This window comes from Microtus ochrogaster, chromosome 7 (assembly GCF_000317375.1).
Source record: "Microtus ochrogaster isolate Prairie Vole_2 chromosome 7, MicOch1.0, whole genome shotgun sequence".
Taxonomy (NCBI): domain Eukaryota; kingdom Metazoa; phylum Chordata; class Mammalia; order Rodentia; family Cricetidae; genus Microtus; species Microtus ochrogaster.
The window spans coordinates 53,919,140-53,935,717 of record NC_022014.1 but is presented as its reverse complement, the minus strand read 5'-3'; the positions used below and the strand labels follow the sequence as shown (position 1 = coordinate 53,935,717).

General features: G+C 41.5%; 1 protein-coding gene across 1 annotated transcript in view; it reads right to left on the bottom strand.

The window, feature by feature from the left end:
- Positions 1-3,568: 3,568 nt before the first annotated feature.
- The window catches only part of Ubtd2 (ubiquitin domain containing 2), a 62,329-nt gene continuing 49,319 nt past the window's right edge, over positions 3,569-16,578 (bottom strand). The window contains exon 3 of the mRNA XM_005350366.3: positions 3,569-6,116. Within this exon, the coding sequence (XP_005350423.1) occupies positions 5,719-6,116 (398 nt within the window). The 3' untranslated portion in view covers positions 3,569-5,718. The remainder of the gene's footprint in view (positions 6,117-16,578) is intronic.

The following is a 16,578-nucleotide window of genomic DNA, read 5'->3' as shown; positions in this document are numbered from 1 at the left end:
TAGGGGACAAAGGACTGCCTCTGGATAGAGAGGAGACAGATGGTACATAGGCAAATGGCAGTTTATAAAGGTACAAGGGAAAACCCTGCATTAGAATGAGGTATTTAATTTTTATGGTTTATTTAACTTTATTTTTATGTGTGAACATGTCAGATCCCCTGCAACTGGATCTTCAGACAGTTGTGAGCTACCATGTGGATGCTGGGAATTGAACCCGAGTCCTCTGGAAGAGCAGTCAGTGCTCTTAACCACTGAGCCATATCTCCAGCCCCGAGGTATTTAATTTTGATTGGGTGTCTTAGGACAGCCAAAGGGAGCTTTTGATAGCTAGATTTATTTAATACCTTGATAGCTGGACTTTGGTAGTCAGCCTCAGGAAGAAGTGACCAAATAAGGGAATTAGACCTTGGTGACTAGCTTTAAGAATGTAATTTAAGGGTTTACGGCAAGGGAGAGGGAATGGGGGTGGGGGGGAGGCAAGGCCTGCTAGAGCTGGCGAGAATCCCTTCAATCAATGTACAATCAATGCTTACCTAAGATCCTTATCTGCAAGTCAGACTGGGGATTATGAAACCCATTATTGTGAAACATCATTAACAAATGGGAGATTTGGCTAACAAGCTTTTGAGCACGATTAATACAACTAGTCATAAATACTCCCCATGGTGCGATAACACAGTGGGAATGGGACCAGCAAAACCAAACCCCAGGTAGAACTGGTCACTTCACTTCAATCTTTTCTTTTTTTTAAATGTGCATTTTTTTGTTTTGCTATGGGTGTCAGGTTCCCGGGGACTGCAGTTACAGACAGTTGTAAACTGCCATGTGGGTGCTGGGAATTGAACCTTGGTCCTCTGGAAGAGCAGTCAGTGCTCTTAACTGCTGAGCCATCTCTTCTGCATCTTTAGTCCAGTCTACAGAAATAAGGCAGTGCTTTGATGGAATTGCAAACATCACTCCCCAAGCCCTTCCAACTTTACAAGTCTGTGATTACTACAGTGCTGGTATTGGGCAGACAGGGACACTATGCAGTGTGCAGGCAGGCACTCCAAAGTAAAAAAATGGCATCTAGAGAAAGGCTAAGCCAAAGGTCCGCTCACCACAGCACTCATCTTTACAGGCTCTGGTCTCTTTTGAGATAGCCTAGGTGGCTTGTTAGGCAGCAGCTTTAGATTCTGAGAAGACACCCCAGAGGTCTCTGCTCCTAGAGATGCTCTTGAGCTGTATAAAGGGAAATAACTCCTGGAGCAGACGCAGTATCAAGTTCTTAGAACAGGGAGGACAGCCAAAGAGAGCTAACCTGTCCTTCCTCCCACAAGGGTCCAAGGGCACTGTAAAGGTACAATGAACAGAACACTCACTGTGTGTGTGTTACAGCACACATGTGGAGGTCGGAGGACAACTTGTAGCTGGTGCTGATCCTTCACCTTATTTTAGGGATCAAACTTGCTTAGGTACCTGCTGAGCTATCCTGACATCCCATCAGATTTTAGAATTCCTTTTTAAAGCATCTTCATCAACTGGAGGTTCCTGTGGGTCAGCAGCACAAGTTTTGCAGCACCCATGGCCTGAGGCAGGAGGACTGGAAGGACATTTAGAATTATTTCATTGGTAAGTGAGAGTCTGTATAAAAATCAAAATTCAAACAAATTAGTAAACTTATATACTGTGTTGGGACTAGGCATGTAAGAAACTAACCAATCCAATCCTGCTTTGCTTTAGGGTGTTTTTAGATTTATTTCAAGTGCCTGAGTATTTTGCTTATGTGTATGTGTAAGCACCTTGTGGGTGCCTGCTGCCTTCAGAGGTCAGAAAAGAGCATTGAAACTGGAGTTATGGAGAGTTGTGAGCTGCCATGCTGGTGCTGGGAATCGAACCTGGGTCCTCTGCAAGAACAAGTGCTTTCAACTGCTGAGTCATCTCTCCAACACCCCCCCCCCCATTTAGTTTTAAACATGAGTACACAGGGCCTGGTATAAGAGTATGACATGTGTGAGGTTCTGGATTCCATCCTGTGTGTCAAAGCTTTCCAGTCTGCGGTTTTCATATTGTACTGCAAGTTCCTAGTATGAGTGTTAAGGGCACAGGCGATGGGGAGAAACAGGTAGACTATGGGTGGGACACTGGCCTGTGAAGGTTTCAGACCAGGGCCACAGGCAGATTCTTCCACACTACTGTCAGCTAGAAGGAACTTTGAGAGGCCACTAAGTGAGCAAAGTAGTCACCTCTTCCCCCAGGGCTTGGAGCTCACATTTCCATACCATCCAAGGCCTTAAGCCTCAGACTAGGCAAGGCCAACTCAACTATGTTCAACTGATGGAGGAAGGTCATTGGTTGATTAAATAAAGAAGCTGCTTGCCCTGATAGGTTAGAACGTAGGTGGGAGGAGTGAACGGAGCAGAACGCTGGGAGGAAGAGGAAGTGAGCTCAGAGACTCGACAGCTCCTCTCGGGAGCAGACGCCTCAGAGAGACGCCATGCCCGCTCCCAGGCAGACACACGTGATGAAGCTCCGACCCAGGATGGACATAGGCTAGAAGCTCCCTGGTAAGCCACCTTGTGGGCTACAGCAGATTATTAGAGATGGGCTAGTCCAGGTCCGTGTAATTATTTCGGGGCATAAGCTAGCCTTGCAGGCAGCGGGGTGCTGGGGATGCAGCCCAGCCGCTCCTATTTCAACATTCAACCTTTGATGGACTCACTCAGGCCCGCTACAGAAATAGACGACAGGCTAACAGGCCACATCACAAGAGACCCCAACAACAGTCATAGGACACTAGCTGTCTCTGAAGATGTGATCAGCTGGATTCCTTTTCTAAGCAAAATGCATCAAAGGACCCGATCAACTGAGTGATGCCCATTTGCTAGGAGGGCTACCTTCCCCCCACCATGGATAAAGAGGAATAAAAATTTCCAAGTTATCTTCAGGAAGAGGGGCCATTGTCTGCTCTGTTCTTTTCACACACAGGAGCTCTAGATAACAATGAAGTAGTGAGAGAAAACTAATGGAGAGGCTGGTATCCCACCAAATGGAAAAGGCCCTTCAAAGAAACCAGAGGACATAAAGATGAACAGATTTTGTTGTTGTTAAAGACGGGAACTCACTAGGTACACCAAGCTGCCCTCCAACTGAGTCTCCTCTATCTCCCAGCGCTGGGATTAGAGGTGTGTGCAACCACAACTGGTGAGACTCAGATCTTATCCCTCAGCAGCATGCAAGCAGTACTGAGTCACCCACCCTCCCTGAGGCGCACACCTCTAGGTAACCTGCAGTATGTGGTGCAGCAGATCTTTAAGTTTGGTGGTCATGATCTCACTACACTGTGGTGGTTTCAGAGAGGAAGAAGTTTCCCACTCCCCTATAGGATGTGGGGGACTGCCATTGTATAGAGGAATAGTTAGAAACTCACGCCACGAGAGGTAGAAGCAGGCAGATCTCTGTGAGTTCAAAGCCAGCCTGGTCTACACAGAAATCCTGCCTTGAAAAAAAAAAACAACAACAAATGACAAAAAAGTAACAACAAAAAAAGAAACTACTCAGAATAAAGGCAAAGACAAAGAGAAAAGTTGAACTTTTTTTTTTTAAAAAAAAAGCACAAAACCCCTACATACTAAATTTATACACATCAAGTATTGATCCAATCTTACATCAATCTATTGACAATTACCAGCACCATGTTTTTTTTCTCACCTAGTTTGGAGGATCGTTATTCAAAGTATATGTTCCTTTAAAATAAAAAGCTCTTAGAGAGGTCAACCCTCAAGAAACAAACAAGACTTTTACCAAACATAGATTATTGATGACACCATTAAATTTCCTTTAGAAAAATAATTTTTAAAACATTCTTTTCCAGTTGATGGACTTTGAGATACTGTTACTCAATGTGGCAAATGAATCAACCTTCTTGATGGTAGGCCGAAGCACTCGGATGTCCTGGAGCCTCCACACAGGAATGTGAGCACCTTCCTCATTGTTAAAGCTGTGTGCTTCTTCTGAATTTAGACTCAACCCCCATCAAGTCTAAATTAGGTGCAGTCATAAACTTTAAACTTATGAACAGAATTAGGGAAATGGTTAAAAGTTCTCAGAAACGTAAGTTCAATTATAGATATATTTAAACAGGCTATAGGAAATTTAACACCACTTTAAACATTACATTTTAAATTCCTTAGCAGTTTCATTTTGTCACAAAAATCATGATGTTTTATATCCAAATAGATGTTGAAAGTTTGTCATTTCCCCACTGAGACAGCATAGCGCCCTCTTTCATCTACTGTACACAGTTCAGACTCCAAAGATACAGTGTGCTCACATTAGTTCATGGAATCAACCTTTTTTTCCCCAAGACAGGGTTTCGTTATGCAGCTCTGGCTGGTCTAGAACTATCTTTGTATTCCAGATTGATCTCAAATTCTGAGATCTGCCTACTTCTGCCCCCAAGTTTGGGATTAAATGCAAGCACCACCATGCTTGGCAGAATCGGCTTTTAAGAGGCTCTAGATTGAATACAACCCTTGGTAGCTTTCTCCAGCCTTCTCCAGGAGGTAAGGCTGGCTCACTGTGCTCAGTCCCTCAGTCTCATGTGCAGATATGGTGGTTGATTCAGCACTTTGTGGGAAGGTGCAGGAAGAACACCGCTGCCCACAATTACTAGAATCAGAGGGAAGTGAAAAGCACTCAGGCCCAGCGCCAGGCGCCACCATTTGTTCTCCCCAGCATCGGTTAAGTGACACCAGTGACCCTTTACACTTGAAAATTTTGAGTTGGAGTTTTCTCCAAGGCTGAGAAGAGGCACAGTTTTCCCAGGAACAGGCAGAGAAGATTTAACTTCCACCCCCTGCAAGTGAGGAAGAAAGGATTGCTTTTTATTCTGGAATGGAAGCAGCTACACTCCATTTCCATGTTATATGGCCCAGAAATATAGATGGGGTCAGTCAGCTCCAGAAACGGCTACGCAGAGCGGCTGTATCAGTGAAGGCATTACATAGTAGCTGGCAGTCTCAAGCCTGGGGACTAGAGACATTTTAAACCACTATGCAGGCAAGACAACTTCTCAACTAAGAATGAGAACTCTGACTATTTACTAAATTATTGTCTGGTGTTCCAGAGGGTGTCTGCTGCCAGCGTGTTGGATGGCAGCGGGACTGAATGAGTGTGAATTAGGAGCATGACTTGGGGGAGAAGAGGCAACACTGACCAACTCCCAGGCTCCACTGCTTCCTGGTGGAATAGGAATACAAACCCAGAAGAGAAACAATCCCCTCTGCTCTTTTAGGTTCCACTAAAACAAAAACGTTTAAGTTTTGTAACTGTTATTAATTATTGATGGTTCTGGAAATATAACTTGACATATACATTTTAAAAATTCTGTATCCAAAAGGTGCTTGGTGCTGTTCTTGATGGGTCTGGTGTCTGTGTACATTCCAAATTATTTAAATACAGCCATTACATAGTTGATAAATGTTTTAAAATAAATGGTTATCTATTTCTTAACTGCCTCTCAAATTAGAAATTGTAATTACAGGAGTTCCAGAGGCTGGCTCTGTGTGTTTTATTATTTTTGTTGGTCTCCATCACAGATGGAATTTTTCACTGGTAATTCCTCAGAACTAAATCCATTCATAGGGAATTCAGAGCAGTGAAAATAAATTTCACGTCATAGAGTAGGAAATGATAATAAAAAGGAGCCAAGGAATCTGGGACACAGGCAAGCCCAGCTCAGTTCTCCACTGGTGTTGGGTTTTGCACAGGCTGGCTCACGATAACCTGTACCACATAGTCCTTTGGGATCTTCAGCTCCTCCAGTTTCATCTTATCAGTGAGAGGCCTGCCAGAGAAGAACCACCGCTGGCTGCCTGGCTCCACCCCCTCTGTAGCATGTAAGCGCCTCTTCATGTGGAATACCGTGTCTGTGCTGCGCACCACGAGTTTGAGGTCTTTGCCTGTGGAGAGGCGCAGACGGAGCTGAGACTCATGTCCGGAATTGGGAGGTGGCTCAGGGATATCCAGAGTCTCTATGTCACTCTTTTCCTCTATCATGTTGATTGGTGGTGCCAAGCAATAGACTGGCAGCTGGTATCGGTTCCCCAGCTCATCGTAGCACTCTGTCAGTGCACCTGCAGAGAAGGGGCGATAGGAACAGTGTCAATGAGTGTGCTTCTGTTTACAGTGCACCACCAGTCTCATATCCAGACAGCACTCCATCTGTTACAGGTATGCTAGAAATCAGAGTGGGTAAATGGAGAGAAAACACTAAGAGGACTTGTCAGAGCTGGATTTATCACTGTTATCTCCACTTCCTCAGGGCAAACATCAGAGGAAAACTCCAGTGCTTCTAGCAGTAGGAACAAAAGAAACCATACTTGAGGGACTGCATCAGGCGTAGCTACACGTCTTGCCATTTAAAGGATAGTAAGGGTACTATGAACACCCCGTGCCTACAAATTTGATCTGCTAGAAGAAACAGACCAATTTTCTGTAACCATCATGTACCAAAGTTAAAAAACAGAGAAATAATCCAAATAGGCCTTATCTATAAAAATTGAATAACTAATAACCTTTTAAAACAAAAAAGCACCAACTCCTGATGGGCTCAACAATAAATTCTACTGAACATGTTAAGTAAAAAATTATAACAATCTTCTATTTTCACAAGACTGAAGAGAAACTTCATAATGCATTCTATGAAGCAAACATTACCTTACTGCTAAAGAAAGAAAAAAAAATTAGGTAAATCAAATATAACACTCTAGAAAAAGAATTATATAACACTCTCCAAGGCAGAATTCATTCTAGGTTTTCAAAACTGATTCAACCTTCGGATATTAACTAATTTATAGCATCAGGGTAAGCAAGAAAAATCATATAATCATATCAGATGAGGAAAAACCATTTGTCAAGACCTAGTACTTTTTCCTGATAAAAACTCTCAATATGCTGGTTGTGGTGGCGCACGCCAGTAGGATTTGTTGAAGGAGGCAGAGGCGGGAGGATCACAAGTTTGAGGCCGGCTTAGGCTACAAAAGAATTAAAAAAAAAGTCTCAATACTATTAGAGGGACAATTCCTTTGCTTCATAAAGACTAGTTTGAAAACAACAAAAACAACCCTAAAACACTAAACTTAAAAAAAAAAAAACAAATGTGGAGTTTCCCATTAAGATTAGGAACTAGGTAGGACAGCACCTCTTACACTGCTAAAGCACAAAGAAAATATCTACAAATTGGGAAAGAAAGAAGTGTTTTTACTTATAATTAATACAACTATCTATGCAGAAAATCTGAAGAATCAAGAAAATGATGTTGGATGCAATAAGCATCCACACTAAGGTTAATGCATAAAAACCACTGTTCCATATATGGAAGTCAACAGGTGGTATCTGACATTACAAAACCACATGTATTAGCACACCCAGAGTGAAACATGCAGAGCTAAACACAACAAATGTGTAAGGCCTACAAGAAAATGACAAAATGTTAAACCAAAGAAGAACTAAATTGAGACAGTCTATGCATTGAGAAAATATTGTTGGAATGCTAGTCAGTTCTTCCAATTTTAATGCAACTCCAATAAAAATTTCAAAGTTTTTTCTAGATACTGGACAAACTAAACTGTACATGAGGTAAAAAATTAACTCTCAAGGACTGGCTTATGCTTATCTTATAGTAACCAAGAGAGCATACAGTTGGGCAGGGTAGCTCATAGTGTAGTCCCAACACTTGGAAGAATGAAAGATTGCCATAATTTAAGACTAGGATGTGTGCATACATGCGTGTGTGCGTGCCTGCGTGTGTATTGTCCAGGGTATCTCAAAAAACCTAAAAAACCAACACTTAAACATAAATGTGATGAATGGAAACAGTTGAAAGTCCAAAAATAAAACTCACATAAACACCATCAACTGATCTGTGTAAAAGAAACAAAAGGAAGAGTTGATAGAAAAGACAGGCGAGGGGGCTGGAGAGATGGCTCAGTGGTTAAGAGCATTGCCTCCTCTTCCAAAGGTCATGAGTTCAATTCCCGGCAACCGCATGGTGGCTCACAACCATCTGTAATGAGGTCTGCTGCCCTCTTCTGGTTTGCAGACACACACAGACAGAATATTGCATACTGTATACAAAATAAATAAATAAATAAATAAATAAATAAATATTTTTAAAAAAAGAAAAAGAAAAAAGAAAAGACAGGTGACAGGCTTTCCAACAAAGGGTGCTGGGTTAATGAGACATCAAAAAATTAATCAATACAGAATTTACCCTTGCCATTGCACACGAGCCCACCCTACCATTACCAAAAAAGTGTACACAAACTTAAATATAAAACACAAAACTATAAACTCCTAGAAGGCAAAAGAAGAAAATCTAAACACTGCTGCCTTGGCAATGACCAGTGAGGTATGTCACCAAATGTACAATCATCAGAATTAGAAATTCAGGCTTTGCTAAAGATACTATCAAGAGACTAAAAAGACACAAACTGCAAGAAAAATTTCAAGCCACATCTGACAAAGGACTGCTATACAAACACACACAGAACTCTTGACAGGCGGTGGTGTCACAGCCCACCTTTTAATCCCAGCTCTTGGGAAGCAGATGCAGGTGATCTCTGAGTTCAAGTCAGCCTTATCTACAAGGTTCCTGGATGGTCAGGGCTACACAGAGAAACCTTGTCTCAGGGTAAAAACAACAAATACAAACAAAAAACCCAGAAAAGCAAGAGTTAAAATACCTTTGTAAGACTCTCACAAAGAAGATGAGCAGGTGGAAGACAAGCTGATGAAAAGATGTGCTTGCTACACCACACCACGCATTAAACCAATGGGCCACACTACAATGGCTGAAGTCCAGAGTACAAACAATACTGAGGCTGGGGAGACTGACTGATCTGCACTAACTGAAGAAGCAGAAAGGGACAAGTTTAGAAAGCAGTAACTCCCAATCTGCAATAACCCCTTATCTGCATTAACCCCAATCTGCAGCAATCTCCAATCTGCAGCAACTCCTAATCTGTAGCAATCCTCACTTTGCAGCAACCCCCAACCTGCAGTAACCCATAATCTGCAACAACTCCCAATCTACAGTAAACCCCCAATCTGTAGCAACCCCCAATCTGCAGTAACCTCTAATCTGCAATAATCTCCAATATACACTAACCCACATCTGCACTAACCCCCAACCTGCAGTCATCTCCAATCTGCACTAACCCTCAATACATACACTTTTAAAGCATTAGCACATATGTTACTTTCTGCGTAAGTAAAGCTATTTGGAAAGATTAAATGACAGGGAACTGAAAAACATTTGGTATATTGTTTGAATGAAACAGTACTCTTTGTGTTTGTTATTTGTTTGGGTTTTTTTGTTTTTGTTTTTTATTTTTTCAGATAGAGTTTCTCTGTGTAGCCCTGCCTGTCCAGGAACTTACTTTGTAGACCAGGTTGGTCTCAATCTCACAGAGATCTGGGATTAAAGGTCTGTGCCATCATTGCTTAGCATGAAACAGTACTTTTAGGGTCCCGAAGGGTAGAGAATTTTAGCAAAATTATGATGCAATTTTGGCATTAAAATAATCTACTTCTAAATAAAAAATAAGGTCAGTATATATCAGTATATATTTTATGGAAAAATACCATTCAATTAGTCATTTTGAAATATGTAGATGTTTGTCCAAAATCCATACTTTGCTACCATAGGATGTAACTGGAAGGCAGTTATCCAACCACAGATAAAGTTTCTTGGCTCTTAGTAGGACAATTAAAATATAATCACATCATTTCCCTTCCATATTCCCCCTCAAGTTATGACCCCCTTTAATTACTCATAAATATATAAATTCAACCTTTAGTGTTGTATTACAGATTTCAGGGCTGATCATAGGGAAGGTTCTAATTCTCTAATTCTTCTCTCAGCAATCAACAGATGTTTGCATGGGGTGGGGCCCCCTGAGATTTCCCCCTTTCACATAAGCATGTTCAACCATGCTGTCATTGCGCAGCCAATTTTAATCTATACACTAAACATGAAATGCTTCAAATGCTTACCAACCAGTCCTAGCCCTAAGTATGTTATATATGTAACTACACACACACACACACACACACACACACACACACACACACACACACACACACACACACACTTAATCCTTACAACTATAGCAGAAAGTTATATACATATTTTACAGATGGGAAGACAGATGATGAATTAAGTTTTGCTTAGGGTCACACAGCTAGTAAACAACAATGACATAATTAGTAATAAGAGTCCTGAAGAAATAAACTTGTAACATAAAGATAAGAACACACAGCTTAGTATTATGTTAATGAGATAGTTAAACGGAATAATGAGTTTAGAGGAAAATGAAAGCCATGACAAATAAGAAGCTAGCATGCTAAGCAGTCTAATAACATGACACTATTCACCAGTAAGTCAAAAGCCTACAGCAGTGACAGCAATAGCCCCACAGCACTCCAAAAGTTCTCTGATAGAAGCTTTAGTGCTTTAAGGCTGCAAACATATTCTGTCACTCTGTCACTGTTTGGTCTACAAAAATTGGAAGGCAAATACAAAAAAATGAAGCAATGGAAGATGGAAAAGTTTGCTTAGAGAAACTCAGTGAAGGGCTGAAAAGATGGCCAGTTAGTGAAGTACCTATTTCAAAAGCACAAGGACCTGAGTTGTTTTTTTTTTTTTTTTTTTTTTTTTTTCGAGACAGGGTTTCTCTGTGGTTTTGGAGCCTGTCCTGGAACTAACTCTTGTAGACCAGGCTGGTCTCGAACTCACAGAGATCCGCCTGCTCTGCCTCCCGAGTGCTGGGATTAAAGGCATGCGCCACCACCGCCCGGCTCAAGGACCTGAGTTTTGATCCCCAGAACCCATGTAAAAAGTTGGGTTGACTGTACAAATTAGTTCAGTGGTTTCTCAGAAAACAGAACTTAATATATGGCCCAGATAGACCACTTCTTGGTATGTACCCAAAGGAGTCCACTTCCTACTGAGAGATACACATCCCCATCCATTTTCATCACTACTCTATTTTCAAGAGTTGGACCATGGAATCAGCCTAAATGTCCATCAGTTGATGAATGGATAATGAAAGTGTGGTACCTATAAAACTGCAAACAAAGATAAAATCGAGCTGGGCAATGGTGGCACACCTTTAATCCCACTCAGGAGGCAGAGGCAGGTGGATCTCTTTGAGTTCGTGGCCAGCCTGGTCTATAAGAGCTAGTTACAGGACAGGCTCCAAAGCTACAGAGAACCCGTCTCAAAAAACCAAAAAGAAAAAAAAAAAGATAAAATATGAAGTGTAGATCTGCATGGAACTGAAAAATATTAGACCCACACCTAGAAAGACAAAGGTCACATGTTCTCCCTCCTACGTGAACTTCAGTGTTAGATCTTTAGCTGTGTGTTTGACTTGGAGCTCCTGGAGAATCCCGGAAGCTAGAAGGGACCACTGGTGGGCATTCAACACAGACATACCTTAGGCCTTCACCTACATAAGCACATGCACACACACACACGACTATCTGTTCCTACAGAAGGCCAGTGTGTTTATGCTTAAGAGGAAGGCATCTTTCCAAAAGTTGACAGTTGTGGGGATTTACCACCTTGGCAAAATTACACTTAGCCTGGCTACATTAGAAACTTACAGAAGGTTTGAATCACTATTCTCTGGCATTGAAACTCAGTTCACTTAGCAATTCCTCACTATTTCCGAAGTTCTAGCCAGGCTCACTTGCATTACTATCTAATAACCACTGCAGACTTTTCTTTTTCCTCTCACAAACCCACTGTTAGGAGCTGGCAGAGACAGACGGCCATCAGGATAAATACCTGAGGGGGCAGGCATCATTTCGCCAAGCCAGGAAGCCCTGAAGGCTCCCCATGGTAGGCAGAGGGCTGCCAAATCATCACTTTGCTGTCATCCCTTACATAATTTTCTGAGAATGTTTTTACATTTTATCTAGATAATTAGTTAAGTGTTTTATTTTCCCTGGTCAACTGTTTTCTCTGGCTGCTTTCATTCCAGGTATGATGGTTTACCTCTGTAATCCTAGCCCTTGAGAAGTGGAGACAAGCCAGCCCTTCAGATGTTGAGTCTAAGATCTGTCTGGATTACATGAGACTGTCTCAAAAAGACCAAAACAAACAAACAAACAAACAAACAAACAAACAAGCCTCTAAAAATTTGTAAAGATGAACTAACCTGGTTGCCAAACAATAAAAGTAGCTTTAATACATGCCATTAGGTATAAGACTTTAGTGTTTCAGGAGTCCCTGAGGCTGAAAAACAACCTTATAAAGTCCTTGCTGAGTGCCTTTATGCTCTCACTTCCATGTAAGAGTGGAGACTCAGTGTTAAGATTTTCATCACCTGAGACATGCATAGTTACACTCAAAAGTTAAAAACCAGTGTCTGTGAGTAAGCAGATGGCTAGGCAGATACTGCACATGCTAGCCTGATAACCCAAACCTGATCAGCAGGTCCCACAGTTGAAGGAAATAACTCCTGAAAGTCCTTTGACCTCCACACATACTGTGAGACACACACATACACACACCACTCCAGATAATAAAAGCAATGTGTAAGAACAAGAAAGTGTTTTAATCTTGAAAGTGATGGTTTCATAGTATGTGCATGACAATGAATCATCCCCATTTAATGTAATTTCTCAATAATGTTTGAAAATGTAAATATTTAGGTCAGTAAATAAGGGGGCAACATTTTAGAACTCCAAAAGCTTTTTTTTCTCCTATCATCAAGGGTTTTATTCATATCCTCACTGTTAACTTCTCTGTTCTAATGGACCCCAGGAGGCTGGAATTCTACTTTTCAATAACCACTACTTTCTATGTCCAAGAAAGGCCTCAACAGTTAAGTGAAGTGGACATAACTAAAAAGATAAGAACACCAAAACCATAGAATTAAAATAAGGAAATAAAGCAAAGAGGCTCAGATCATACACACAGGAGTCTGAGGGGTACCAAGAACTGAAAGCATAGTGAAATCTGATATGAGGGACAGGGTCTCTGCTCATACCCAAGACTGGATGTAGAGCCTAGTTTGGGACATGCTGATAATTATCTCCACGGGGATTATAGTACCTACTTTTACAAGGTTGCGGCAAGGATTAAATAACTAAACATGTGAAATTGCCTAATACATATAAAAGTCTGTGGAAAATGTTCAATAATGTTGGTTCTCTCCCATGGGTTTTAAATTTCAAAATTATGCACTTGGGAGAGTGTTTCACAAACAACAGTGCAGTAAATGGATCACAGCTTTATAAAGTTTCAGCCATCTACCTCAGGAGCCCTTGGAAGCAGTCTTTAGGACTCTAAGGCTGCTAACAAACTACAGGTTTTCTCTCCGGAAACACGGTGCTGGGAATCCACTGAGCCTGGCTCTAGAAGACCTAGCAACTCTGTCATCCACTGACTCAGCCAGTAGGATTGTGACAACTAGAGGAACCAAGCTTAGCATCTCTCCTAGTCAGCAGGGGTGAGAGTGGCTTAGCTGAACACCTAGAGCTGGAGTCAAAACAGCATTAAACACTATCTAACACTACAGTTGCTGAACTGCTACAGAGAACAGTTAATCTTTAGTTCCAGGGTTTCATTTCCTTAAGTGGGCAGAGGAATATCATAGAAGCACTTGGGTCTGGTATCTACTGAAAGCCCAGGAGGCTTTAACGAAGTGGTAGTTGATACAGCTGTGCCTTGGGGTGTGAGAAACCCTGCTTCCTCCAGTCCCACCCCAGAACAATACAGAAAGAAGGGTTTGTTTCTTCAAAGACAAGCCTCCTGGCTCAGGAACAACCTCCCACACAGCTATTTTCAGACTTTATTACTCTAATTCAAGAAAAAGAATGATAGCCAAGCGATGGCGCATGCCTTTAATCCCAGCACTCGGGAGGCAGAGGCAGGCGGATCTCTGTGAGTTCGAGACCAGCCTGGTCTACAGAGCTAGTTCCAGGACAGGCTCCAAAAAAGCCACAGAGAAACCCTGTCTCAAAAAACCAAAAAACCAAAAAACAAAAAACAAAAAGAAAAAGAATGATGGCAGCAGAGGAACAGACACATTCACATTCTGTAACTCTAAGCCAGCCATCTTTGCCCTTTTTGAGGACAGAAAGAAGAAATGATGTAACATTTGTGGTTTATTAGTCACCAGGCTCCTTATTAAGGGCCTGTTTCATTTCTAAACACTACAACAGCCAAGCAAAAATCATCTTGTAAAAAAATAACTATCTGTATTATAGTTGTGTATCCATTTCTTAAACCTTTAAAGCAACCAAATTTCCTGGATTTTTTTTTTAAGAGATAGGTTCTTTCTATGTAGCTCACACTGGCCTCAACAAGTGATCCTCTTGTTTCAGCCTCCCAAGTACCGGGATCATAGGCATGCATCACATCTAGCCCTTGCCTATTTCTTGATGTTTGGGGGGGGGGTCTTTTTTGCTCTTTTTTTTTTTTTTTTGGGTTTTTTTGAGACAGGGTTTCTCTGTAGCTTTGGAGCCTGTCCTGGAACTCCCTTTGTAGACCAGGCTGGCCTCGAACTCACAGAGATCCGCCTGCCTCTGCCTCCCGAGTGCTGGGATTACAGGCGTGCGCCACCACCGCCTGGCTTTTGCTCTATTTTTAATTTAAAAAATATTTTGAGCATGTGTGTAGGTCAGAGGACAACTTTCAAAAATCAGTTCTTGCCTTCCACCTTGTTTTAAGGCAGGGTCACTTGTTCCTGCTGTTCCAAAGTAGAATTCAGGCTAGATGTGTGCCACTACATTTGGCTTTAACAAGGGCTCCAAGGATCAAAGTCAGGTCATCAGGCTTGCCAGCAAGAGCCATCCCCTTAGTTCCTCTGGATTGCCTTAAAAAATTATTCATTATTATTTTATGTGTATAGGTGTTTTACCTACATGTATGCCGGTTTACCATGTGTGTACATTGTCCACAGAGGCCAGAAGACAGTGTTGGCATTGTGAGGTACCATGTGAGTACTAAGAAACTGAACTAAAGTCCTATGGAAAAACATCCAGTGCTCTTAACCACTGAACCCTATGGCCTACCTTTCTTTTTGAGACAGGGTCTCTCTATGTAGCCTTGGTTGGCCTGAGTCTCACTATGTTGACCAGGCTGACTTTTAACTCAGAGATTCACCTACTTATGCCTCCTGAGTACTGAGATTAAAAGAGCATATGTCACCACTGTCAGCATCCCTGCCTGTTTTTAATGGCCTTCTGAGATACCTAAGAGAAACAGAAAGGCCTATACACATGTATTTCCTGTTCATTTGTATATTTTAAAAAAATGTACCTTTTCCCTTTAGTATTAGTTAAAAGTCTTTTGTTTTAGGCAAGTATTTTAGGCAATATACAAGGTACCAAAAATATTAGACTTGTGTAATCCTGTAAAATATCAAAGAAGAGCCAGGCGGTGGTGGCGCACGCCTTTAATCCCAGCACTCGGGAGGCAGAGAAAGGCGGATCTTTGTGAGTTCGAGGCCAGCCTGGTCTACAAGAGCTAGTTCTAGAAACCCTGTCTCGAAAAACAAAAACAAAACAAAACAAAAAATCAAAGAAGAGGATTTGTGTAATGGCTTTACAAATTCAAAGAGTTGAAAATGTGTACTGGGTATGAATCAAAGATGCTTTTGTTACTCTTAGTTCAAATCTCAGTTCCATGATTTATCCTGTAAAGTCATAATCTCTCCTTGCTTCAGTTTTCTCATGAGTAAACTGGGAATTGCTACTGATTTTTTCTTTCAAGCATGAGAGTTCACTCACCTACCTACCTACCTACCTTACAACTTAAAAAAAAAAAAGCCAAGTTTTTAGAATTTTTATATAATGGCAAAATAGCAAACCATGAGGAAAAAAAAAACTATGGGGAAAGGAATAGGTTATGAGAAGGGGTGTGGCCAAGAGTAGAGTCCTCTAAAAGCAAAAAGGCCACAGTGGATACAGCCAAGTCAGGATCTGTAAGTCAAGGTTGGTGCAGGGAATTTATCTATTAGTTTCCAGTGTGAAAAACTAAACTCATCAGTCCTGGTGTCTAATGAGTATCTTTGGTAGATCAGGCATCACAGTCAACAACTCACAAGTAACATCACATTGAGCCAATGCAACAACCCAGACAGATGGTTACCACAGTCCAATATAACAAAGAGAACTGAGGGTTACAGAAATGATTTGCTTAAAGTCACATAGCTTTAGTTACTAGAGAAGCACAAGTGATGTCAAAACCTATCACTGAGCAGGTCTAAAAACATTCAATTAAATAGCTGAATTGTACCTGACAGCAAATTAGGGTTGGTTTCTCTGTGTAGCCCTGGATTTACAGACTCATTCTGTAGATGGGGCTGGCCTCATACTTGCAAAGATCTACTTGCTCTGCCTGAGTGCTGGAGTTAAAGCAGTGCACACCACATGTGGAATAGCAACATTCTTCTTTTTTTATATATATTTATTTATTATGTAGACAATGTTCTGTCTGTGTGTATGCCTGCAGGCCAGAAGAGGGCACCAGACCTCATTACAGATGGTTGTGAGCCACCATGTGGTTGCTGGGAATTG